The 26,199-nt window shown below is 42.2% G+C and overlaps 3 protein-coding genes across 3 annotated transcripts in view; 2 read left to right on the top strand and 1 right to left on the bottom strand.

The window, feature by feature from the left end:
• The window catches only part of LOC131880073 (uncharacterized), a 45,525-nt gene extending 27,610 nt beyond the window's left edge, over positions 1 to 17,915 (bottom strand). Inside the window, exons 1-2 of the mRNA XM_059226581.1 lie at positions 17,623 to 17,915; positions 5,832 to 5,907 (exon numbers count right to left, since the gene is read on the bottom strand). Of these exons, the coding sequence (XP_059082564.1) occupies positions 5,832 to 5,907; positions 17,623 to 17,628 (82 nt within the window). The 5' untranslated portion in view covers positions 17,629 to 17,915. The remainder of the gene's footprint in view (positions 1 to 5,831; positions 5,908 to 17,622) is intronic.
• Positions 12,868 to 13,886, top strand: LOC131880076 (uncharacterized). The gene is made up of 2 exons (XM_059226584.1): positions 12,868 to 13,289; positions 13,357 to 13,886. The coding sequence occupies exons 1-2, from the start codon at positions 13,266 to 13,268 to the stop codon at positions 13,747 to 13,749; spliced, it is 417 nt and encodes a 138-aa protein (XP_059082567.1). The 5' UTR covers positions 12,868 to 13,265; the 3' UTR covers positions 13,750 to 13,886.
• Positions 15,685 to 17,701, top strand: LOC131880074 (uncharacterized). Its single transcript, XM_059226582.1, has 3 exons — positions 15,685 to 16,116; positions 16,230 to 16,757; positions 16,818 to 17,701. The coding sequence occupies exons 1-3, from the start codon at positions 16,105 to 16,107 to the stop codon at positions 17,346 to 17,348; spliced, it is 1,071 nt and encodes a 356-aa protein (XP_059082565.1). The 5' UTR covers positions 15,685 to 16,104; the 3' UTR covers positions 17,349 to 17,701.
• Positions 17,916 to 26,199: the final 8,284 nt, after the last annotated feature.

The following is a 26,199-nucleotide window of genomic DNA, read 5'->3' as shown; positions in this document are numbered from 1 at the left end:
AGCTACCTATTTCACTAAAAAGTCCATGTCAACAACAATAGTTGTCAAATTCGTTGATTTCGTGGCCAGTTTGTCCCAGTGTAACTTGGAGCTATTTTTGACCTCTACTCGTGGTGAGAGTATGAAATACGGTAGGAGGGCTCAATGAAGCCATAAAAGCACGGCCAAGCATTGCACAAGCGAATAGTGTTGCGCTCTCTCAATCTGCCAGAAAGCATGATATATGATACCTATCAATCCATGGCGAGATTGTTTGCCTCTCATATACTCGTAAAATGTGATGCTGAGTCGAATGCATCTCCAATGTGTCTTGTAGTCACTCAGCGGGTTGAAAAAACTTTTCTTCATGCAAAATGTGCAACCAATATTTCTCGAATGCATGATTGGTAGAGCCAATCACTGGAAACGGCCAAATAAATCCCCGTTGATTTCTCAGAATCAAGAAGCAACCAACGGAGCAACCTTTTGGGGGACCCCTCTTGTGTTCTGAGCTCACGTGAGCTACGATAAAATGAAATGGGCGGATTTGAGGGTGCCCTTGCCAAGAGATGCACCTACAGTCTTTTAAAAAAGCATAAGAAGAACTGCTTTGTTTATTGAGTTATGAACTAATAACGGTTGGAGCTCAAAACAGACATTGGTAGAGTTTCATATCGAAAATGAATATGTCACCGCCACAGATTGCCAGCATCTCCCTGTTATGAATTTTTGGTATCCCAAGCTCCTCGTTTAGCGGAGTTAAACGTCAGTTGAGTCTTTATAACGTTGGGGCTGTCACCATAGATCTGTGATGACAAACAAACGATCTTTTCAACACTCTCCACGCCACCTTTGAAAGCTCCCCAAACGTGTTCCAAGAGCTGTTTAGCCTAAGAAATACATGTAAGTTGCCTTACAAATATATTTAAAAAAATGTTTATTGCGAGAAGTTCGCCCCATTGCTCATACTTTTGTTCATGGTTGTGAACACAACAGTTTTGACTCTTTGGTGTTTGAGGGCCCATACATATCTTTCCTCCTCTGGAAGGGGAATCGGTTGCTCTTGGTCGAAAAAAGGGGTTAGTAATACATAACATGTATCCTAAAAAAGAGAACTTTCGTTGACGAGTGTTTATTTATATACTAATTTGTGGGAGAATGAAAGCTAAACAACCTTAGATTAAATAACTAGGAAAAGGATCCTGGGGTTGAGATCACCATGTTGTTGGTCATAGGCAGGTGTTTGCCTTCAAGTAGTATAACCCTATCCACACAGTCAGTATATTGCATGTAACTATTGTTGGGTGTAAGTAAACGCCGGCAAGAAAACCTTGAGCTGTTCTGAACCAAAGCCTCTGTTCCACGTGCGTGTCATGTGAAAACCATAGAAAACCTGGCTAGTCCCCAACAAACTTGGAATCCTTCAAGCTTGCCTCTGACTGTTCAAACTATTCAAGAACTTCAGAAGAGAGAAATACGACTTTTGGGCACATTTGTAATGAGCATCCTCGTTTCCCTTTGGGATGCAGATTTTAGCCGCTCATCGTTCTTGACAAGTTTGTAGGACGGACGTAATGCACCGTACTCGTACGTACATACGTACGCTAGTACAGTACAGTGCATTTCAAACCAGGACGACGTCTTTTCTGGACTGAGAGGGTTCGAGGAAAAACCGGCAATTTTATCCCCACAGATCAAATGATTCCTCCCTCAGTTGAGTTTGGCTCTTTTGGACTGAAAATAAATTAGTCCATTTTGAGCTCAATCAGATATGTATGTTTGTCAAAAATTGTTAAACATTTGTTGTCGGATCTACATATGTGTACGAACTTAAGCATGGTCATGGGAGCTCAACCATGGTCTCAAAGAGGGACTCTTTATATTCTACATGAAAGGCCAAGCAAGCTAATATTGATACTAAATAATTAACAAAGTTAAATAAGAACCGAATCTCTTTGCACTTATTTCGAGCGTGAAGCATCTTCCAAAACATGATGCTAGCTGATTCATTTGTGTTAGGGCGGCTTTACAATGCGATGGATGGAAAATCAGGATAGGATCCGGTTTGAGGATGGAAGTAGGACTTGTGCTGGGGAGAGTTTTTATGAATTTATGAAGTTTTATGAAGTTTATGAATCTTTTTGTTCGACTTCAGTGCAGTGAAAGTCTGGAGTCGCCCCAGCACTAGTCCTACTTCCATCCTCAAACCCGATTCAATCATGATTTTCCATCCTAGTGTAAATCCGCCCTTATCCTTGTGCTGAGTTTACAAGCTCATAACTTTTAAAATACATACACGTTCGATTTCAATCAAGTAAGTTTCTTCGTCAAACAAAACCTAACTCAAATGAAGGAGAATCAATTTCATCAATCGGTACAAGAATTCACGATTTCCCCTAGTAGCGTCCCTGTCCAGTGCAGACGTCGTTCTTGGTTTCAAAGGATGCAGCTAGAAAGAGATTGACTGACTCTCAGTCTATTTCTATCTACAACAAATAATGTGGTGTGGCAGAGGGCTCGCTTGCCGAAAACGAGTTTCCTCAATCAACGTCTCTCTTATTCCAAAATGAATGTGGTTAAACCATGGATAATGAAACATGTGATGCCGCTCGACTCATTGCAGAAAAAAATATACAGTTCCATTCTGGTTTCAATTCCGGTCCAAAGTCAGACGGTACAAACGATCAAACCCACTCAGTCTCCAATTGATATTGATGATGGGCTTGCGAAGAAATCCGCTGGCCACAAATCTTGACGGGAAATAGCATGAGCATTATATGCTTAAAAGATCAGCCGAGTCGTAAACTTGCTCCGACTAGTTCTCCACTTTTCTACTAAAGAAGTTCGGGTAAAGGGGGGGGGCGGCTTTACACTACGATGGAAAACCAGGATTGAACCCGGTTTAAGGATGGAAGTGGGGCGACTCCAGACTTTCACTGTACTGAAGTCGAAGAAAAAGAATCAAATTGCGAAATCTAAACCAAATAATGAGATATTTTTTCACAAATCCGGACTTGAGACTTTTAGACTTAAGTCTGGACTCGCCCCAACACTAATCCTTCTTCCATCCTGAAACCGGGTTCAATCCTGGTCGCCCCCCCTTACCAAGGCTACAGTTACTTTTTCAGTACCCTAATTCATGGTTCAGCGTCACAAGAACTTGGCAGAATGGCGGGGTTATCGTCAAACCCTAGCCCCATTTCTGAAATTTTTGGTAAGAGGCCATGTAGGTTTAGGATAAGACACGTCTAATACCGGAAGAGAAAATTTAGAATCTCCTGAACCGCTCGTTCAAAATGAACTAAAATGAACACGATTGAAAGACCTGACCAAATAAACTGGATAAGATTTTTTTTCTTGAACTGCGGGGAATTCCATTCCCAGTAGTGATTAGGAGGTCGAAAAAAACAAAAATAATCGACTTGCCCAAATATGAGCCCAAAATCTGCATAAGGGAAACCTGGGGTAGGTAACTTAGAATAGGGGGTCAAGGTTATGTAACAAGTACTACATAAAAATTGAATCTTTGGACTTTTCTGGGTCAGCTTCATTAGCTGTTGACGTCATAACTTTCAATCAGTTAACGTCAGCGTGGGCATTTCATTTTTGGACACTTTTGCCACCCCTGTCCAAAAGTGTCCAAAAGTGTCCAAAAGTGTCCAAAAGTGTCCAAAAATGAGGGTGGACAAAAGTGAACAAAAATACGAAGCTTTAAAATTATAAATCTAAAAGAAATTCTACTTGAAACCCAATTTTTTGCTTCTAAAATTGCTCATTGATGGTTCCAAAGGCAAAATAAGTCTTTAAAACCTTTGTCATATGCCTTGAACATGACCCAAAAAGATATTTGAAAGACAAGTTCTCAGCTCTATCTCACCCAAGACAGCAAGCAAGGAGCAAAGCCTCCCTCTGTCATAATATAGCAGGTGCAAAGCATTCAAAAACTGGAAAAGCTAAATGTTATATTCTCGTTAAATAGCTTCATCTATTCATCTTTTCATCTATTTTGTAACAAAATTGTTGTTTAAAATCATGAGTCAATATGGATTTCCTCTTAAAAAGAGCAAATACTGAAAATTGAACATCTTACCCAATTGCTGAAATTTATGAATGATACATGTTGTACGTTTATGGTTTTCTTCCACAAGCAGGTTACTTTAAAAATAGTTAGCTAAGTCTTTTTTAGCTTTTAAAGATGCGTTTGATGTCAGAATATGAGAAGAATCAATTTGTTTTTTAAAGAAACACAAATGGCAGTTTTTATATATATAATAAAAGTGCACATACTACTTACAAATCTAAAAAAGTAGCATTGAATATTTGATACAGAGGTGTTAAGTTTTTGTAATTTCAGACTTAATTTTAGTTAAAATTACCCAACCACCAAATGCCTTGATTGTGATGTGGCATTGGCTTTTTGATATTCAAAACATTAATGATATTTGTTTTGACATTTCAAAGCTGTATTCTATCAAGAAAATCAATTTACTATATATTTTGGAAATAGAAAACGTTAGTAAATTGATGAGTCTATTTTCTACAAAGGCCAGTTGCTACTGTTACTTCATATTTGGGTATTTAAAGAAAGCGTAGATTTTATCAATTACTGATTCCATTTGCTGGTTATCATTTAGACTAGTTAAAGAAATAACATGATATAGGGTTTTGAAACGTTTGCTTGTCAACCCACTTTTGGACAATTGTACATACTCTTGGACACGTTCTGCCCACTTTTGTCTACTTTTGGACACTTTTATCCATTTTTGGCCACTTGATGTCCAAAAGTTGCCAGTAATAGATATAAAAGTGACATGCTTTTAGTTGTCACAATCACATTTGCGTTTTAATGACAAATTTTGAAAAGGGGTCTCAAAGTTGCTCCTGGCTAAGGTAGCCGCCAATATTGGCGAGAAAACCATTAACCATTGTAAGTTGATCATGATCATGGAAGTCATCTTGGCCTTATAAAAACATGTAAGACAAGTTCGAGCACAAATCGCACCAAAGATGCGCAGATTCTCCGAAAACCATCACTCAAGCCATTGCCTTAAAAAGATGGTCACTCTTATTTGACAGTTTATGTTTCCAAATTCGAATAGTTTTGCTGATCTAGAATGTAGAAAGACGTCATGGAACTCAATATATCGCTTTTGGACCGACCCACTGAGGGAAGTGGCTTGACGAACAATAGGCCTTTAGACGTGTCTTCCAGATCAACAAAACCAATTTGACATCTTTGAGTTTAAATAGGAACAAGTTTAGACGTGTTACTACGTGCCATTCCAAGTCAAAACAAGAGTGGGCAATTTTTTGGGTAGGTTCCACCCCACCCGGGTGTCAAATCGTAAGCTAGCTATGATCAATTGCACTCGTAAGGAAACGTAATGCATCCAATCTTGTTCAAATTGAATTCCTTCCAACCCATCCCTCGGCGTTCCTTCTTCCCACAGAAAAAAAGTTGGGATTGGTTGGTTGTTGGTTGGTTGGTTAGTTGGCCACTTCACCTCACTTCATGGCTAGAGATTGCCACCAACATCAGTTCTGTGGCGGCACTCATCGTCATCTCATCACCCCCAGCACAATTTTAGCATAGGATTGCCAATCACGATATTCATCCACCTCTCACGAAGAAGACACAAGTTCTTAATACCTCTCTTGTTCTTGAGAAGTCGTACATTTCGTATAATCTGGGGGACGTCAAGCCCTGACATGAACTTCACACTTTGTCAAACTCAAAAAAATCGACTCGGTTTGAACTAAGTCAAAAAAGTCAAAAGGCAATAGAGATATTAAAGGGCGAAGTGACCTCCAGCTTAAATTTTATGTGTCGATAAATGATCATTATGGCTTACCTGTGATGAAAAGTAACGACAGGCTCAGCGAGACCAACTTCCATCGGGTGTGAAACCATGGGGAAGAAACGGACATCTGAAATAAATCAGAGAGGAAAACAATGCCATAATAAGTCACGTCGTCGAGAAATGTTCACGAAGAAGAAAGGTGAGTGAGGTTATTGAGCAACTTTTGCAAAGACCAAAGTCAAGGGGCGTCTTTGGAATTGTCAAAATAAGTGCCCCATCCCTCTTCAGTTCACACTCAGCTTTTAAGCTCCGTTGCTGACTAGGAAAACGCCTCAGCTCACATCACACAGCCACTTTTATTGACGTAAAGTGCTGCCATGGGACTTGAACTGACAATTTTTTGTCATTTTTGTGGTTATCGTCATTGGTAGTCTTTCATCCCACAAATATCATCGCCCTGCTTTTTTTAAACCCTTGTCATTGGCCCGTGAATCCTCTTACCATGGATAATTACTTTTCTACTACTTGCAACCCAAGTGTTGTGTCCAAGTACAACTAAAGCCATCACCCACTCAAATTTGAACAAATTCTGGTGGTCAATAAGTGAAAACTAGGGCCTGTGTGATATGTGGAACGGATTTGAAACAAAGAGGAAGGTGAATTCAAAACTTGAATCAAATTTTCAATGCAATGAGAACTAAATAGAGCATACCGATCTCTTTAGGACCAATTAAAGATCTTTTTTCGTGTTCGATTTCCATTTAACTATTGCAACACAAAGAGGGCCGTAAGACCTCTAAAAATGTATTGAGTGTTGGTTTTACGATTTTTCACATACAACGGTATTGATAGGGTTTGCCTAGCTAAGGCAGTACCTTTAATAGTATTTCGCCTCACCATACAGATTATGATCAGCCAAGACGAACTCAAAGGAGAAGTTCTTGGATTAGCATAGGGTTTCTACGCCACACCAAAAATGGTTTACGGTCTTTACTTCAGAGGGCGCTATGTGAGTTCGCCTGTACCAAATATAGGTCGATTGGGTCGATTTCTCTTTTTTGCATTGTAATGCATTTGAGTTGTTGGCTAATTCTATCAAAATCATATGTAAAATTAGTGCCCAAGGTCACATAATGTTCGGAAAAGATGTTTTTTTCATGGCCTGTTACAAGTAGTTTATTAACAATCTACTGTGCCTCTTTCCCATTTCGTTTGGACTGTCTGATGTTATAAATAAGGGCCGCTATTATTAGACATGACCCCCAAAATTGTTAAACTTTGGCAAAAACTAACCTATTTGAGTTCGCAGATATACCTTCCTTTTCGTACATACACTTGCATTGGCTACTCTTGAACACCAAAAGTAGAACTTCACCCAATGATGATGAAAGGTTGAAATTGTGCTTAGGACACATCTATCCAGAGATTCAGTTCTCCACGACAAGTAAAGGGCTGGGGTACCTTTGAACATCTCTGCGCCAATAAAGACAAAGAATGGCAGATGAGCTGCACTCCACTTGTGGAGTGACTCAGAGGAGGGCCCACTAAAACTTTGCAAGCATATTAAACATTGCGACAAAGATGATGCCTCCTCCCATTTTGCATATTCAATAGATGGATAGACGGAATTGCAAAAGCCATAATATTCCGAAGGAAACTGACGACCAGGCCTACATCCAATTAGAATTGCGAACCAATGGATTATGTACATTAACGCGCCTCAGCTCAACAGCACATCATCGGCTGATAAGCAAAATACAGCTTATTAAGTTACCCCTATTCTTCGTTTCGTGAGTTTCAATCGTTGCAAAATGGATTTCGAAAATGAAGTACACAGTAAGCATATATCGGAAAATCGTACGTACATGTCTAAATATAACTTTTAGGAACCAGATACTCATAAACAAATGTTTTTAAAGAATAATAGAAGTAATTTTTGGAAATATTCGTCCTGAAAAGTTATATTTTGGTTGTCGTATAAGTATTCGTTTGAACCTTCAACTTTTCTTTTTCACTTTAGTGCAAGAACATGATATTGACTAAGTAAAGTTAATCAAAATATTTCAATGAGGTTTTACCACTTAATGAGCACAAGGATACCATTTTGAATGAAAAAATAACAAGATGTAAACTGTACCAGTTTTGAAAGGCGTTGAAAAGCGAGTCTCCAATTTGCTCATTTCAACTTGAGGGTAACAATTAGAGAGTCATTTGTCTCCCGAGAAACACAACACCTGTGGAACAACATCATCAAGTGTTACATATTTAGTTTTTGTCTAGGGATCTTCTTTCAGGGCTCAGCATCAGTAAGCAAAATGACCAGACGTGCAAAGAGGTATATCTCTAATTCGGGTCTTGTTGTTCTAACCCTTGTCCAAGCCTGTATGATAGCAGGAGCATCAAGCACAACTACCAAATCGACAATTGCGATGGATGTTATCCACTTGGACTTGAACCACACTCAAGAGGACTTGACCCTTCACATTCCAAGTGCACAAGACCATTCAGTCAATATCATCATTTCTCCAAACGCCCTGAACAAGAACTCGTTGCGGATTCGAACCAAGTCTCTCTTCGAACTCTCTGTAATTGTGAATAATATCGAAGGAAGCCTGTTTTGGAGCCTCAGGCCTCATGAAAATGGAACAGGTCTCGAGAAACAGGAGCGAACCATGTTCATCGGACAAAGGTGAACCAATGTTGTTTAAAATCATACCTATCCAAACCTCAATCATGATGAACATATTTGTATCCTGTTGCTATTTTTAATTGGCGTTAATCCATTCCATTCAAGGTCTGGACCTACGAGTACAGATGCGAAGAACTGGTCAAACGTTGGGCTCGTTATCAAGAATTATGGCCTCAAACCAGCAGAATTGACACTGAGACTTCGTCTCGTGGATGTTTTGTTGGAAACGTCGGTTCCTGATTTCCAAACAATTTCAAGAGGATCGCCATATGTTTGGGAGTTTCATCGGCGCAATTATTCCTCCCAAGGCAGGGTGACCGTGGAAACCTTGTCCTCTCAGCAGGCCATTTGTGCTTTGATATCGGTCCAAGCCTTGGATCATAGATACCATGATGAGGAACATAACATCCGGTTTCAGAACCGTTGGCAAACCATGAGAACCTTTGCTAGCCTTGATGTGCCTCTAACAGGAGAGTTCGAAGACGGATTCTATATCGTGGCTTTGGTGTTAACATCCAACTCCTATTGCGAATCTCAAGAGGATCTTTGGTCCATTCAGTCCCCACATGACCAGAAGGAGATCGAGATCCAAGTCTACCAGAGTAAAGAAGATATGGGCTTGGCTCTTTATGTGACCCTGATGACATTTACTGGTTTCTTCATCGTCACCCTCGTGTTGGCGGCTGTGTTTCGGCTCCCCCAAGAGGATCTTTGGTCCATTCAGTCCCCACATGATCAGAAGGAGATCGAGATCCAAGTCTACCAGAGTAAAGAAGATATGGGCTTGGCTCTTTATGTGACCCTGATGACATTTACTGGTTTCTTCATCGTCACCCTCGTGTTGGCGGCTGTGTTTCGGCTCCCCCTAGAAGGACGCTTAATCCAGATTCTCCAAGAACTAAACGGGGAAGTTGGCGTATACGCGCCACTCTCATCCAGGAATGAAGCCTTGCAGGTTCAAGAACCTTGTGAACAGACCCCATTAGCACCGGCTGACAAAAGACCGCTCACTCTTCAGGATTTGGGTGCTCAATTGGCCGAGGCAAATAGTCCCGCTCAAGCGTACATTCGATCGACCTTGTATTGCTGGCTGGTCTTTCTCATGGGACTGTTTTATAGTCTGCCAGTCATTCAACTCGTCTTGGCCAATGAGAAGAATATCCTTAAAATTGGCAATTTGGATTCTTGCTTCTTCAACTACCAATGCAAATTTACCTTTATGGGAATTCCAGACTTCAATCACATGTTGAGCAATGTCTCTTACGTGGTGTTTGGCTTTCTTTTTATGACCCTCACCAAGTTAAGGAAAACACGATATCGAGTCCTTCAAGAGCATACAAACAAGCCTTCAGACACAGGTGTTCCTGAGCATTTCGGGATTTTCTACGCTCTCGGAGGGGCCCTGGTCATGGAAGGGGTTTTAAGCTCCATTTATCACATCTGCCCCAGCCAACTTAGTTTGCACTTTGACACCACCTTCATGTACGTGATTGCGGTTTTGATCTTTTTGAAGGTTCACCAATTCCGACACCCAGATATTTCGGCCAATGCTCACATTGTCTTTTCGGGCATAGGATTAGCTCTGGCTGTCGAAATGATCGGCTTCTACACCACCAACATCATATTCTGGGCCATATTCGACTTGGTCTATCTAGCAATGGTGTTCTTCTTTACGCTGAACGTATATTTCTACGGCAGATCCGACCTTCTGTGGCAAACCTTACGTAAAATGGGAGGGGATCCCCGGACGTGGAAGCCTTCCAGATTTGGCGTCTTGGCCTTACTTTTGGTCATCCTTGTCTTCAACTTGGCTTTCGCCGCGCAATTGCTCAATAATCCAGCCCCCACGGTGTCGTGGAACATTCTCGTGGTTCTGTTCGGGAACATGATCATTTACATCCTGTACTATATGGGCATGAAATTGTATCTTCTCCGCTATAAGCAACGTCTCAACGAACGAATGAGTACTTTATCGTTGATTTACGCAGGATCGGGCATACTTTTCCTGGTCCTGGCTGGCGTGTTTTTTCAACTTGGAACCATGAATTCGGAGCTGAGCCCGTCAGAATCCCGTGATTTGAATCGACCTTGCTCTTTGATGGTTTTTGATTACCACGATCTCTGGCACATGTCTTCTGCATTTGGCCTTTTCCTCCTTTTTCTAATGATACTGACCCTGGAGGACAATAATTTCTTGACCACTTGGCAAGACATTCAAGTCTTTTAAACACTTGGCCAGCTAGCAAATTGGCTTCATGTTATGTAAGCGTTGAACAATTCCGTCTTTACTTCTCTTGACTGGGTAGCTGCTGAGAAGCGAAATCCAGCATTCTATTTCTGAATGACGAATCGCCTTGTTTATTGCCCATTGGAAGAAAAAAATACAAAAGAGCTTCACTCTCAAGTGAAAAAGACAAAACGGCTCAACTCTATAGGGATAATGATGAAAGAGACAAATCAAATCTGCCACCTTGACGTATTTTGTGGTGTGCAGACTTGTCTTGAAATTATAAACAGAGACACATACCGGTAGTGTACCTCACTCTATAGCTCTAACCTGCAACTTGATCAACTTGAAGTCATCTTTGATAGAGATTTGACCCAGCTCAATGTCAAAATGAATTGTTTGCACAACCAAGACAGTTTTTGCAGAATGAACATATGTTTTTGTGCGCGCAATGGAGCTTCGGGGTCACACTGTCTCCTACTATTTTGCTCCATGCAGCCACACCAGGTTCTTGATTTGGCAGGCAGGGGTGTTGAAAAATATTTCATCATTGCTCAATCCCAATATAGCTTTTTAAACAAGGCCACATTTAATCATGAGCAAATATTTTGACAGCAATACTCCATGGACATTCACCAACAAGACGTTTTCACTCTAGTTCTTGAGGTAGGAATTGCAAACAAATTTTCGTATGATGTGAAGAAGCACGTCTGCCACTTACAAGGTTAAACGTTAGAAACACGCGTTTTTAACTGTGCATTCACAAGGCAAACAAGCCACACTAAGCCAAACGTTATTCGTCACCATTAGAAACCTCTGGGAGCACGTTTACTGCCACGAGATTAATCATTGATCGTTCGATTGGCCAATCGCCTTGATCATGATTCATGAAAATCATGCTGCCCAATTGTCTTCAAGTAGCCTTGGTCAGTCAAACGAGAGAGACACAGAGACACAGAGAAAAAGTCGGTTTAACCTTGGCCCATTTTTTCGAGAGGAGGAATAAAAAAAACGTTGATGACCAATCTAGCCCAGATGTTTAGCGTGATTTATTGCATTGTACTTTTGGTCAACATTTTAAGGACCTATGAGGAACACGAGACTACCCAAGTGCTCCAAGTGAGACACTCGCAACTAGGTTATGTTGCTTGCAGTATTCAAACTCAGTGGGTGCAAAAAAAACCTGAGAACAGGTGATAGTTATCGACAAATTTCCCATGACCCCTTTTAATTGGGCAGAATAGACTCGTAGAAGTGGAAAATGTAATATCTGATATTTGTGGAACATTTTAAAGACTTCAGAAATCTCTGTTCCACTTTGTTGATTGTTTCTGTTTCCCATCCGAAAGGCTGTCTACCTATGGTTCTATATCAGAAAAGGCGGTCGGGCCATCCTTAAACATCTTTATCGAACACTATGCATGATCTAACATGTTAGAGTGAGAAAACCATGCTTTACAGTCTTGTCCCAGTCTTTGTAAAGATGGGAGTCGTCAACTTAATGGGCAATGTTGGTTTAAATTGTTGCCTATGGTGGAAATCGCTTTGTCATTATTTTTCTCGTTCACCTTTACCGATCAAGAGAGTGAGGGATTTGCCAAATACTATAGATACTTAGATAGAGATAGATAGGTAGATACTTGTTGACTAATTACAACATAACGTGATATAGAAACTACCAAATAGCAAGCTGAAGGGATGGAGGAAGGATGGCCATTAGATGGATTCCAGTTCAAAAAGCTGGACGTATTTCCGCCGGCGGAGAAATAAGTTATAGAGCATCTCAATCCAGATAAACGCCAGCTAGCCTCCAATTCCGGAGTAATGCCAAACGCGTTTTCTCCAGACTCTTTGGCGTTTCTTCGGTGACATCATTGTTATCGATATGCTAAAGCGCCTTATGTCTCTCAGAGGACCGCTCATTTCAGAAGAAAATCAGACTCGTTTTTGAAGCTGGACGTGTGAATAAATGACAATGCGATTTTCGATTGATGCTAGGTTCAAGCTCTTGCTCCATTGGCCAAAAACCCTAAGGAAGGTTCATAACCGTCTCTCATTTTGACGTAGACGGCTAAATTATTTGATGCACAACGGCAAGTGCGATCTTTCAGAGTGCAAACTATGCATTACATTCATGTGAGTGCTTTACGAGTGTATCCTGATAACAGCATACGATCAACATGTCTATTTTGAGTACAGTGCAGTCGGTGGCCAGTTGACGTTTGCCCTCTACTGTACATCGCGGGAGCACCACCCAACTATTCTTGTACGTAGTGAGAACATATCATTTCTGGCCCAGAGGTTGGTCAGCTCAGCGATTCTTCCAACGATTCTACCGTGGGCTCAGCACTGTGCCTGCCGCCTTTGTGATCAAATCCGACATTTTCTTATAAGACATACACTCAAAGGATAACGGAATGTCAGTGTATTGACTCGTGTCCGAGGCCTAGCTTTTCCAAACACTCTTCTCGAAAAGAACAAAAGAATTCATCATAGGCGTCTTCATCACCATCATCACCATCATTATCATGATCATGATCATGATCATCATCATCTTTATTTGAATGGTATGATGGCAACTCCATGGGCTTGGGTGAGTGTGATTCGAGATCACTAATGATTAGGCCATTGTTATTCATAATTATCGTTATTCATCTCAGATGGCAATGCCAACGACTTGGATGGTGCTACCCCTGCTACTACTCATGCTCCAAACAATCACTTCCTCTCAAGGGTTCACGTTGAAAGGCCAATTTATGGCTCAAAGTGACAATCTGCTCATCTTCGACTACTCTCATAGTGCTCGAAGGCCCGGACTGTTTATCCCGCCTTTGGCCACCACGGTGACCGCCAAGTCTGCTCAGACTGTCAAAGAGGACGGCAAAAACAATGCTCACCAAACCGACCCCGGTGTTTCAGTCGTCCCTGGGTCATCGAGAAGGCGACCCAAGGATCGCTCATCTTCAGTTACAAAGCCAGCTGGAACCGCGGTGGTTCCTGAGTCGTTTGAAGAGAAACGAGCCCGAATCCTCAAGCGTTTCATGAGGATATGAAACCGTCTACTCAAATGTGACAAGGCAACCAATTCAGTCATTATCATTCATTGAGATATCTATTCTACGACATAATTTATTGGGTCTGTCATTCATTAATATTGACCCTTGGGAAAATATATCTGTTCTATTTTTGAGATTTTCCACAATAACAAGCTTATCGTCACAGGGCGTGGTTGGTTGTTTTCTGATGATTTTATATGGCTTTTGTTGATGCAGGTTGCCTCCGCTTCTGGACTTTGCTCCCATTTTAGGCAGACCTTGGGAGAAGAAATCCAACATCATTCATCATTACGATTGGTATTGGTTGGTACTTGTTGTTGAATGATATCTTTTCATTGTGGGCCCGTTAGTCAAAAGAAACCTTGGGACGTGATTTTGTTGTTGCACGACATTCGTTTGCATGCCTTTCAGCTCTTGGAGATCTTAAAACTAAGGCAGGATTGAATCATCTGGTGGGAAAGATGAAACTTTCCTCTGCACATTAAAAGCATTTTATCTGGACCGTCCGGGGTAGATTGGTTTGATTGATTCTGTTTAAGCTTTCAATCACTCATTGTGTTTCGGAATGAGTGACAAGTACAACCAATAGTCTGGCAACGACCTATCAGACCTTCCCAAGTGGCCCTCATCAACCGTGTCACTTGCAGTAATCAATTTAATCGGTTGTACTATAGTAATGCTTGCCATGTACTAAATAAACACTGTGGGTTGGTTGGTTGGTTCCTAAGCTCAACTCTGAAACTGTCTGTACATTCACTCAGGTAACCTGGACTCGAACACCTCCAAAACGTGGACTCCAATACAAGTTGAGCCATGAACTGGATCTTCTTGAGTTTCGGGCTCTTATGGATCGAGCATCAAGTTATCCTGACAAATTCCTCGTGCGTGCCGCCAACCATTCAATCAAAACTCGAGCAAGTGCTCCAACGGATCATTGATCTGGAATCCTCATCTCGCCCCTCTTGCTCATCTTCGTCTTTGTCAATGATGTGTGTACAACAAAGCGACAAGAGAGAAGGAAGCGGGGGCCTGATGCCGCCTCAACCCAATGGGAGCTCACGGTCCTCACGACACCCTGCTGCTCATGCTGCTGCTCATGCTGCTGCTCATGCTGCTGCTTATGCTGCTGCTGATGCTGCTGCTCATACTGCTGCTGCTGCTGATGATGTTGGAGTTGATTTGTGTGATATCGTTGTCTACAAATGGGATTTGGCCAATGTCCCACTGGGAAACCAGCACGCCATTTGGCGATTTCAAACGGCGAACCAATTGTGGCGTATGAAAGTCACCCTGGAGACTCGGAGGTCGTCCTTTCCGCATTGCATTATTTTCATCACTCATTGGCGGCATTCGCAAATGGCTTGGCGGTTTTTTCAATCCGCCAAGTCCATTTCGAATTACAGGTTAATCTTTGTACAAGATACAAACAACACCATTAAGGATGAGCAATTACTACCAATTCTTCCTGGGTCAGACTTTGATGATCCACCACGGCAAGAAATGACCGAACCCAGAGCGGCCATTACCATTCAAATTGGACACACTCATCGTCATCCTGTTGAGCAGAGTAAGTCCGAGGCACTTCCTTCTTCGTCTTGTTTTTTCTTCACCTCCCGTCATCCTTGCCTTCCTCCCTTCACTTCTGTTCAATGCTCAATTGAGATCAGTCACACTTATCATTATGGCATTGCACTTTTTTGACGACCACCGCCATCACCACCAAAAGCACCTTCTCGACAGCTTGAACTGACTGAAGGGTCGGTTGGCCGGCAACAATCGCATTGCATCCTGGGTGCAAGCCTCCTGAAAATATCCCCATGGTCATCAGTGTTGTTGTTGTTGTTGTTGTTATTGCTGCTGCTGTTGTTGTTGCCCTATTCGTTGGAATTGAGCATCTCTTTTCAGTTGAATACCGATTCTCATTCTTCATGTTCCTTGAATTGAATGGTCCGATAAAAGAGACATAATGGTAGTCTTAGCTCCAATGCGATCCAGAGCCACGCATTTCAGTCATTTTTGGTTTGTTATGTTCCAACAGATGCCAAAGTCACCCTTGGATCGATTTGTCCCCGATGTCAGGAACGACGGATTCAAACCTTTGAAGTGGCTTTGAACTCATCCGCGTTTGAAGACGTGTACCACACGCTTTGTACCTCGTGTTGCCATCCACTGGAGAATAAGACCCTGAGAGTTTCCTTCATCGGAGCCTCGCCCTTTATTGTCTATTCCGAACCGGTTTCCGGGGTGGACTTGAGAATCATAGAGATCCTGGCGGGAAAGTTCAAATTCAATTACACCCTGCACGCGGAACTCTCCCACGGACAGAGAGATGGCAGTGGGCGTTGGGCAGGCATGGTGGAGAGTGTAAGTATATGCGTATGTAGCGCCATAACAACTCCAAGCATGATAGCACGTCAGGTTAGTCCGGATCGGTCAATGATTAGTAATCGGTTTCGTCATGGATTTATGATTCCAAGGTGCGAACGGGACGGTCAGACATGGGTATCGGACTTCCCACCATTTCATTGGACCGCGCTCAGGTGGTTCATTTCACGGCGATGATCTACCCGCTGGAATATGGCTATGCCAGTCCCATGCCCAAGCCCAAAGACCCGGTATATCGGGTGGTCAGTGTTTTTGAGAACACCGTTTGGACTTTGTTAATTCTAGCCTTCTTGACCGTATGCTTGACATTCCTTGGCATCCATTACACATATGCGAGTAGCAATTTGCACAAGTATCGTGCCAGATCGGAACCATCATCAAGGATGACTTTGACATACTACTATTTGAAGCACGAGCGAAGTTCCAGCGACTACTTTATGACTCCTTTGGCCGTTCTCACGTGTCAAGTGGCTCAAATTCCGTTTCCTCGTGGAGCCTCATCTTGCTTGACCTTTCTCAATTGGCTCTTGATGGCGGCACTCATCTCTAACTTCTACCGCAGCACTCTCTTGGCTCATCTCGTTTCTGTGGAGTTGAACAATCCAATTCAAGTCACCCAGGTGGGACAAAAGGGTTCCTCCATGTCAATTAGCATGCTTGATAAATTAATGTTCTTGCAGGATCTCTTGGACTATGACAAGCCCATGTACGTACCCAATGGGTCGCAGTTGGTTTCCTTGTTTGAGAATTCTCCCAATCCTGCGCATGTGCGTGTCATTGCCAAAACGAAAGAGAACCACCATCTGTACACCCTTGAAAACGGACAACTTCCCTTATGGGTTCAAGATGACATCCAAAGCAAATCTGGAGCATTTGTGACCTTTCGGCAAGCGGATTTGACCAATTACGTGTTCAGTCGAGAGATCGTTTACATGGCTCGAACAGGATTTATGGTTCACTCCGCGCATACTTGGAAGTCAGATTTCGATCCCATTTTGGAAGTTATCAAGTCGTCGGGATTGTTGTCCAAGTTTGCCCAGGAATTTGCCGTTCAACCACCAAGAAAAGACAATACAGCGGACAATGAGCTCGTTCAACCCTTGGCTTTCGAACACGTCCAAGGAGTTTTCTCAGTGTGGATCGCCGGTCTCGGATTGGCCATGGTTGTTTTTGTACTTGAAAGGTTTGGTCGATTGTACGATTGCTACTGAGGTTTCAATCATTCGAGGCACGGCTTTTTTCATACCATGAAGCATAGGACTGCACACAAACGCTATTAATGTTGTATGGGGAATCTTTTAGAAGGCTACACTTAGTTTGGAAGAAATATTGAAAAATATAATGATTGAGCATCCCATGTTGGACAAACCTGTCAATGTCAACCCAATATCCCTATACAGGTATTGACCGAAAGTTGAATAACAAAATCTAGTTGTTAACCAGGGTTGAAACTTTGATCAATCTACTACACAGATCAATTCTTACCGCCATCGTTGCTCGATTTGCTCGATTGAGAGTGGTAGCCCTATTTACAATAAGGGGCAGTTTCTTTGGGCGCTTCTACACTGAGGACCAAGCACTTGTCGGTGTCCTTATGCACTCTGGTTCTAGATGCCAGTAGGATCGTTCACAAAAAGCTAAAACAATTATGTTCACCCTCTGAAAGACCTAGGTCCTGGAAATGTCCAATCGGTCGATCCTATTTGAATATCACCCACAACCTGATCGAGGCTTGACAGACAACTGATCTTTAAACGATGGAAAGGATTCTCTCGTCTGGATTCACGAGGGCTAACAGACTCACTTGTGGGATCTTTCGGTTGGCCCCAGAAAAAGGGCATTATTGGGCATTCCAGGTTCGAACTTGGGATTCTTCTTTGCCCTCCGGTAGACGTTGGACACCGTTGACGCACGCACGATCTTCCATGATTGGCCGAGGGATGCTCGGCCAAAGGCCCATGACGCTCGCAATGCAATTCCCGAACGGAGGAGCTCGGTAACGCACCAAGATCCATCCTATCTAGCAATGAGTACGGACGCCGGAAATGCGTCAGTCCAAACGAGAGGAGAGGATTCGTAGAAACGATAGAACCGCTGTGGCACAGCCACATGAATGCCTGACATCTGAGGCAACGGTTTGAGCCGGCATATTTGAAATCAAAAGAGATGGATGTTGATCGGGAGACAAATTGGAAAGGAGACACTAAGGTGGACGCTCTTTTGATGAAGATTAGACATAAGATGGTGGCTGATGCTCTCTGTATTGCTAGCTTTGAGATTGAGACTGTGATCTTTTGAAGTATTTGGACACTTAGAGAAAGAGTTCAGAGAATGGAATGAGAGGGCGGGACAGTTTTCATTCTTGAAGAATTATCAATAAAGGGATACCCAGTTCAACGATAACTAACTGGCCTAGAGCGTAAACTGACTATGAATCTTGTTTTGAGGGGTGCGCTTTCAAATCATTTGGTGGCTACTGTTTGAGCATTGTCCTGCAGGTATGGGAGCCCTTTGAGATGTTCCGGTCTCGTTTGGAAAAGGAAACAGGGCATCCCAATTAGAGTTTTGGTGCGAGTTTGTTGCTTTTAAAGTGACCGTTAAATTCCTCAACTCATTCCGCCTCGCAGCAATTAATCTTAGCCGAGAGATTTGTCATTCCGATACGACAACACTGCCGGTCGTTTTAAGGGGCGCAATTCGAGGTTCGAGGAGAGAGGCCTGACATGACTGCAGCACAGGACCTGAGCGTTGAGTACGATAATGAACCGCACTATTGTCTTCGAGTGAAGTGCCTACTTTGCAGGCATTTAGCACATAACACGTTTGTGAGCATCCCATTGTCTCTTTTCTTGGCATTCTTTGCGCTATACTCACCAAGATCGAGATTACATACATACAGGTGCTGAGTTCGGTGACATGACAACTCCGACTTCTTCTATTTGTTTTGCACCACTATAATAGTATACTAAAGTGTATATACGTACGTAATCATCCCCCGAATCACCAACAACAAACTCCGGCCCAGGCAACGACAAAATATTGATAAGGATCCTCAAAAAGGTAACAAGAACAGTTAGGTTGATGCCATGCTCAGCTTCATTGGGGAGGATATGACATATTTGGGCCTGGTGGCAAGCTTGTGCATGTCATAGTAGTGTTGTACATGTTTTGAAGGCTCATTCGGTGGTCTACGTAGTACTTGAACCCTGTATGTCAGGAGTTCGATCTGTGTATTTGTAGCGACGCTCATGCATCTCGATCTTCTTCATCGACTCCTACAATCACGTACAGACAGCGAGACAGTGATTTGCTTGCTTGGTTGATTGGTTGCTTGGTTGGTTGGTTGGGTGGAATAATTATCGTTAAAGAGGATGTCACGTCAAGCCTCGGGCTTACATACTCGTGTGTAGCGAGGGTGATTTGGTCGTCGGAGAAGCCTCCCTCTCAGAAAATATGTATCGGAAATAATTGCTCCATTTGAAGTGTCTGGGCAAATCTACGGATTCTCAATAGGCCGAGCGCACCCATTTCCGACGATTGTTGAACATTTTCAATTCATGGCCGGCGTGGCAAGCAAGACATTTAGTACATGAGAATTGAGAAAAAAGGGGCAACTGTCGCATGGAATTTTGACAAGACTGCTTTGATTTGATGTAAACATGTAGGTACATGCTCATCTACATACTAGCCTGAGGTCGAAATCCCGTTCCTGTTTTACATACAAACCAAGTGTTCCAGATACCCAAAACCTGTTGAGCGTGATTCGTATTTTCAGAGTGTAAGTCCCCGGCAATTGTAGTACTGTTCAGTATAGTATGAGACAGGTATCTCTTTGCACTCAACTTAAAATGAGCGTGAGAGCTAATTGCGTTTTTCTTAACAAGTCAAATTTATCGATTTTTGACTGCTGGTTATTGTAAACGAAACCCAAAGCTTTAAAAATGCATGATCAAACATAAGCATTAAGAATAGACTGTAAAGGTTGGGTTCATCAACTATGGCGCTCACAGAATCCACATGAAACTAGAACAATCCTACCGGATGTCCTCATTATCTTTGCAAAAAGTTACAAAAGGCACATTCTTGTTTAGTTCTCTGATTGAATTTCTCCTTAATATTTCAAAATTCAAAGTCTATCAAAAAGCACAAATTGATGCAAAGACATATTTTGATACCCAGAGGACCAAGTCTGTCTTTAGGGCTGACCAAGAACCATGGCATAAAAGAGGCAAATCCCAACATCTTCCCTTCCGTTCAACAAATGTTTTGCGTTAGATGCCACACATTCATAGATAAACATTATAAATGCTACACGATGAGTAGATCCATAGAAAAGACGTTAATATCGCCATCAAGTTCAAGAAAGGATGTCGCAGATTTTCCTTTTTTTCCTTCGTGGACAGACAATATTTTTCAGATCATATTGAAAACATGTCTTCTTGAGAAGGTTAAGTTCAGCTTTAGATCCAAAAACCCACTCCACTTTGGGGTCTGGCAAACATGGGGAAAGGCTAGTCTTGACAAAGATTACCCTTCAAGAAAAGCCAAGTGATGTACTAGAAAGATACAATCAACTTGTGAAGATAATCAATAATTGAGGCAAGAATGTCCTAGGCTCAAGAAGCGAATTTGCGCTCACACAAAGGCCCAATTTAGATGATCTCAGAGATACCCATGAATGAATTTTGTAGCCATGGGAATATGGGTTAATTGCTCAGCAAGGATCAATTTAACATGATAGGCCATCATGAAGGGCCTCCAGACCTGAAATCTGGAATACTTTAAGAAAGAGCTTGTAATTAGAGACTGACAAAGTGAGAAAATATGGGGAGTCTAGTTGAAAAAGACAGGATTCTCAAAGAAAGGAAACGATAACGAAAGACACGCCTACCTCTTTTCTTTATCAAATTTCTATATTAGACTATTTTTACGATATTTTGGCTCGATATAACCTCGTTTGAATGTTTGAAAAGTGCGTTGTGCAAAATTTCGACTGAAAAAATAATGTTGACGCTTGCAGCAAACAGAAAATCACTTGAATTCAGTTGCACTATGCGGAATTCTAATTTTCTTCTCATGGAATCCCCATAAGATGAAATGATTATTAGATAAAATTGGCAGAAACAACCCACCCACCCTGAAGCCGCCATTGTGATATCTAAATCAGAGTCAGCTATTGCAAGAGGAAAATGAATCCTTGATCTTTCAACTTATTTAAAACCCTCTCCAGCATCTTCGTTTTCGTTGTTTCATGTTTGGCCGAAGCTAAAATTGGGCGGGGGAATGCAAAACAATGGTTAGCGACTCATTACTCATTAGTGGCCATGATGGTGAATCCCATCTCACGGATTGGTTTGCTATTATTGCTGCCTATGTACATACTGTATACCTGCGGAATCGACCCGACGTGGAATTTAAACACCCCGATACCATTAGTATTAATGGATAATCCAAGACTGCTACTGTCACCTTGAGAGGTGCTCCATCATGCTTTATGCCGGTCGTGGTGGTATGTGTGGTGTACATCTCGGTACGTAAGAGGTAAGAGGAGAAGAGCTTCCGAGCGTCTTTCCGAGCCCAAGCACGATGTTGAGCCTATCTCTACGACCAGCCCATCGTCGTCTACCCTGCTATTGCAACCACTGCGGCCACTAGATACGGCTCCGATCACCCCTAGCACCCCTAGCACCCAAAGTACTACTCCCACTCCAACAGCTACTTACTTATCCATCCCGTTAATGTCTCGAGAGCGGATCAACGATTTGAGATCATCGATCGATCGATCGATCGATGGATCCATGGATGGATGATCAAGGGCTTGAAGATGACGCAATTAAAAATATCATGACCGAGACGAGGACGGAGATGAAGATGACGAGAGGAAGGGGGAGGAGGTTCATGATAATGATAATAATAACAACAATCATGATGAAGAAGATGCGGCGCCGCCTCATCTATATTCAAGCTCAAAATTGGTTCATCCCAAATTGAACCACAAGACACGCAGGGCCGCGGAGAATTGATAGTACAGTGTACATTGTAGTTGTCGCCCTCCAAAACCGGTGGTTGGTTTGAGGCCTCTAATTTTCCGTGGATGAAAAAAACGTTCATTTGATTAAGAGAACTTAGCTCCCCACTGGCTTGCCACATCGGAAGATCGTGAAAATGGCATTAACTCGCCCCGAGGTCCTCGATAAAGTCCTCGAGTGCATTCAGCCGCTGCTGGGGCGAGTGTACATTTGATTTCAATTGATCATCGATTAATGGTTTGCTCCCTTAATGGACGAACAAATAACCATCTGACTGGTTTGATTTGGCTCTCAAGGAACAAACACTCGCTCATCAGGGGTGGGTACCATGCCTACCTACAGAGTAGCATGTAGGGTTCTGCACAAGTCAGATCAACGGCAATTCTGGGGTGAACCTTTTTTTGCGCATCCGAAATGATGACAGACACCACTTAATTGAGTGTCTATTGGTTTGATGCGGAATACCGATTATCATACTGGTTCCGACCTGGTGCCCAGTATGTGTTTGTTGCTCTATTGTGTTCTACCTTATTTGACACGTTCTTCCCAATTCAGCATAAGAATTAAGGAGGGAGGGGGAAGAAACACTTCTTTGAGCCATAACGCCATTGCGTTTAGAGACCCCACAGATATTTCGGTCATTCGAGTGTACGCGTATTCATTCACAAACACCAAGAGGAAGTTCAGCTTATCGTTTCATAACGGAGCATAAGAAAGATAGTGATTATGATAATTGATCTGTGTTTCGATGTTGCTCCTCTCGCTCCTCTCTAGCTCTTCTTATTTCTCCTTTACTTTTCCAGAAACTCTTTCCATTTGGATTCATGTAGTTCCTTCTGCTCCTCTACTCTACACAATTGATAAGCTCACATATATTAATGAATTGTTGATAGCAATTAATGCCATGCTAATGCTGATGCTGCAAGAAAATGGGTATTTTGATTGAATGCAGACATAATGATGATATGTGCTGCATCTTCTTTTAATTTCAAACGTTAAGGAAATCATATTTTTTTCGTGATAATGGTTACAACCATTTTTCTAGTGCTTTGTGAAGAACTCTTTCATGGTTTGTTCACCATATTCGACCTGACCCAAAAAAGAAAACATCCACCTGGGACAAACCAGAGACCAAGAAGTTCAAGTTTTAGATTTGACTCTACATGTTTTAACTCTATGAGACCCACAAACACAATGGGGACTAGGTGTCGTGGTCTTTGCGGTTGTAGTTGCTGTTGTTGTCATTGTTTCTGTTGTTGTTGTTGGTTGTGGTGGTGGTGGGGCTGATAGTGGTGCAATGGAGTCGGCGTATGACTGACTCTCTTTGTGCGTATGTACCTAGTTCGGTTGGTTGGTCGTTGTTCTGAGCCTAATTATGAGTTTAACAAGTGGGGCTTTATGAGGCCCGCAAGAAGAAGGAGGAGGAGGAGGAGGAGGAGAACAATTGATACTATCATACGGATCATCATCTTCATAGTAATGGCTGGCCCCATGACATCCCGTGCAACATTAACAACACCAACCGGGTCATGCCATGTCAAAAAAGATTCCCCGAAACATTTGTTCGTTGTCGTCTCAAATGGAACTCGTGACAGAAGGCAGCCAACCAAACCACCAAGTCACCAAGTCACCAGGCCATTGAGCAAGGGCCTACTACATTGATCAAGCAATGTATGTAGGCATTGTATACAACCAATGAACAAGCTCTTCCTTCGATTCGCCCAAGAGGTCGATGAAAAAGAATCGTCGTGGAATTCATATTTACACGTACCTTGCTGGAGAATTCCGCCTTTGGGTAAACATTTTGTTCCACCATGATCGTTCACTCTTTACGCTTTAGTACACTCCCTAACTTGGTCGGTGCAACCAACAAATCAACCAGTCAGTCAAGCAGACAGTTATTCAGGCAGATCTCCATTGGTGAACTCGGCGCTGCTGTGACAGCAACCCATTCAAAATTAAAAAAGACGTGACGAGGCTTCGGATCAAGTTAAGCCCTTGGAGGTCAAAAATATTGCAATTGTCTACTTATCTCCGGCTTCAGTGTAGGGTAGTTCGAGAACCAGTGAGGAAATGCCGCAAAAGATAGTATTGATATTAATTCTCCAAAAAATACTCTATCTTTCGACACAATCGTAATTGTTGCATTGGAAGCAATCTTGACATTGGCGGATTGCACAACCAAGACCAGCACCAAAATGCAATCCTGTTCAGAATACGTGTGTGCAATTTTGACACTTGGTGAAAGGAGAGCCAAACTGCATTTGTTGATTGTACTTCTTCTGCTCGTAATTGGCCCATATTTGTCCTAATTTCAAAACACAAACAAAGGTAGTTAGTATGGCATTCCTGTTACTTTTATAACAGACAAAGAGTGGCAATCAAGATAAAGGCAGGATTGTGAAAGGACTGTTGTATTCTACTCGCATTGGACAAAATAACTCGAAGAGGTGAAACATATGTAGTTTTAGCTTTTTCAAACTATTCCTCCATTTATGGCGCTACAAGTATGTTACGGGAATAGATTCAAATGAAACTGAAAATATGGCCCCATTCCATATTGGATCAGTGAAGCCTGAGAAAAAGATGAACTTGATATATAAATTATATATTCAATGCATGGGAAACGTTTGCTACTTCTTAGTCGATAACTTCCATTGCATGGTAGATCAGATTGATGACAGTATAAGCCATCTCTTAAATGGCTTTTGTCATGGGCTAGTATTTGATAATTAATATAAAGGGATAAATTATTTTAATGGCCTTAAGAGTGCAACTGCTGGCACGGAATCTCTGGCTGGGGAGCTCATTCTGGCGGAGCTTGCCCTGACTTTCTTTTTCATGGGTGGAAATTGATTTTGGGAAGAGGGGTTACACATTCCATTAGCTTTAACTCGTAGTACTGTTTGATGTGGTTTCTTCATGTGTGCCCAAAAGGGCCATTCAAAGTTGTTTGAGCCACAATTCGAAACTTGTCCACCATTTCTTGTCCGACAAGTTCGGGTCCAAAGGATTTTGGCCCAAGCAAACACGTGAGTCCAGTCCTCGCCAAATCTAAACTTTTCGAACTTTTGGGGGTAAACAGCCTTGATGAGGGAGCTTTGTGATAATTGATAAGCTTTTTGGGTATGGGCTCCCTGAAGAACGACTTCGAGGAGCTTGGATCAGGATGTCCAAGGCCATGTTCAAGATGATGTGGAATGCTTTCAGGCGCAAAATGGAGCTTCACATGGGAGTGGACAGCGACAATTCGGAAGCATAAATGGAATGGAGTGCCATAGAAAACATCTTGTGTCACAAAAGGTATTGATTTTCCAATTAGTGTTTACATCCAAACTCACCTCTTTCTGTGCTTTCAACTTGCGTGACAGATACACGTATTTCCGGGCACCCGGTCGATTCTATTATGATAACTATAAAGTTAATTTTTCAACAATGGGCCCCTGCATATGTTGCCTTAGTTATTTGTATTCTGTGTTAGGTGCAGCACATGCTTCCTTGACAATCAAGGCACGAAATGCTGACTGAAGTTCTTAAATGTGCGCTGCTTGTTTGTGAGCACTGAACCTTCGATAAAGCAACGTATTCCCATGCATACATGATCTCTACTCTTGTAGTGTCTAATTTCGCCTGAATAATGTGTGCACACACAAGAGAGAGAGAGAGAGAGAGAGAGAGTGAAATGACGACTTCATTTCCGTTTTACCACTCGTTTTATTGGCCTTTTTTGAGAACAATGTCAAATCCAGAAAGTCATTGTGCGTGAGGCGGGAATTGACGTAGACGAGATAAGGGCTGAGGCAGGATCTGTTTGCCATTGAATGTGTCTGCTCGTCGTGACTTCATTGGACAACTTGTCAGAGATCTATCCATCTACATTTCTATCTCCTTACTGATTCATGCTTTATACCTTACCCTCCAACGCCTCATCTCAGAAGAGCAAGTTCTCGACGTCAATGCTTAAAGTTCGTGCTTTGCACCCTAATCTGGATCATTAAACCGATTTTTGATAGTCCAAATAACAAGTGGAAGC

This window comes from Tigriopus californicus, chromosome 5 (assembly GCF_007210705.1).
Source record: "Tigriopus californicus strain San Diego chromosome 5, Tcal_SD_v2.1, whole genome shotgun sequence".
Lineage (NCBI taxonomy): Eukaryota > Metazoa > Arthropoda > Copepoda > Harpacticoida > Harpacticidae > Tigriopus > Tigriopus californicus.
The sequence above is the reverse complement of the archived record's forward strand: the minus strand, read 5'-3'. Positions and strand labels throughout refer to the sequence as shown.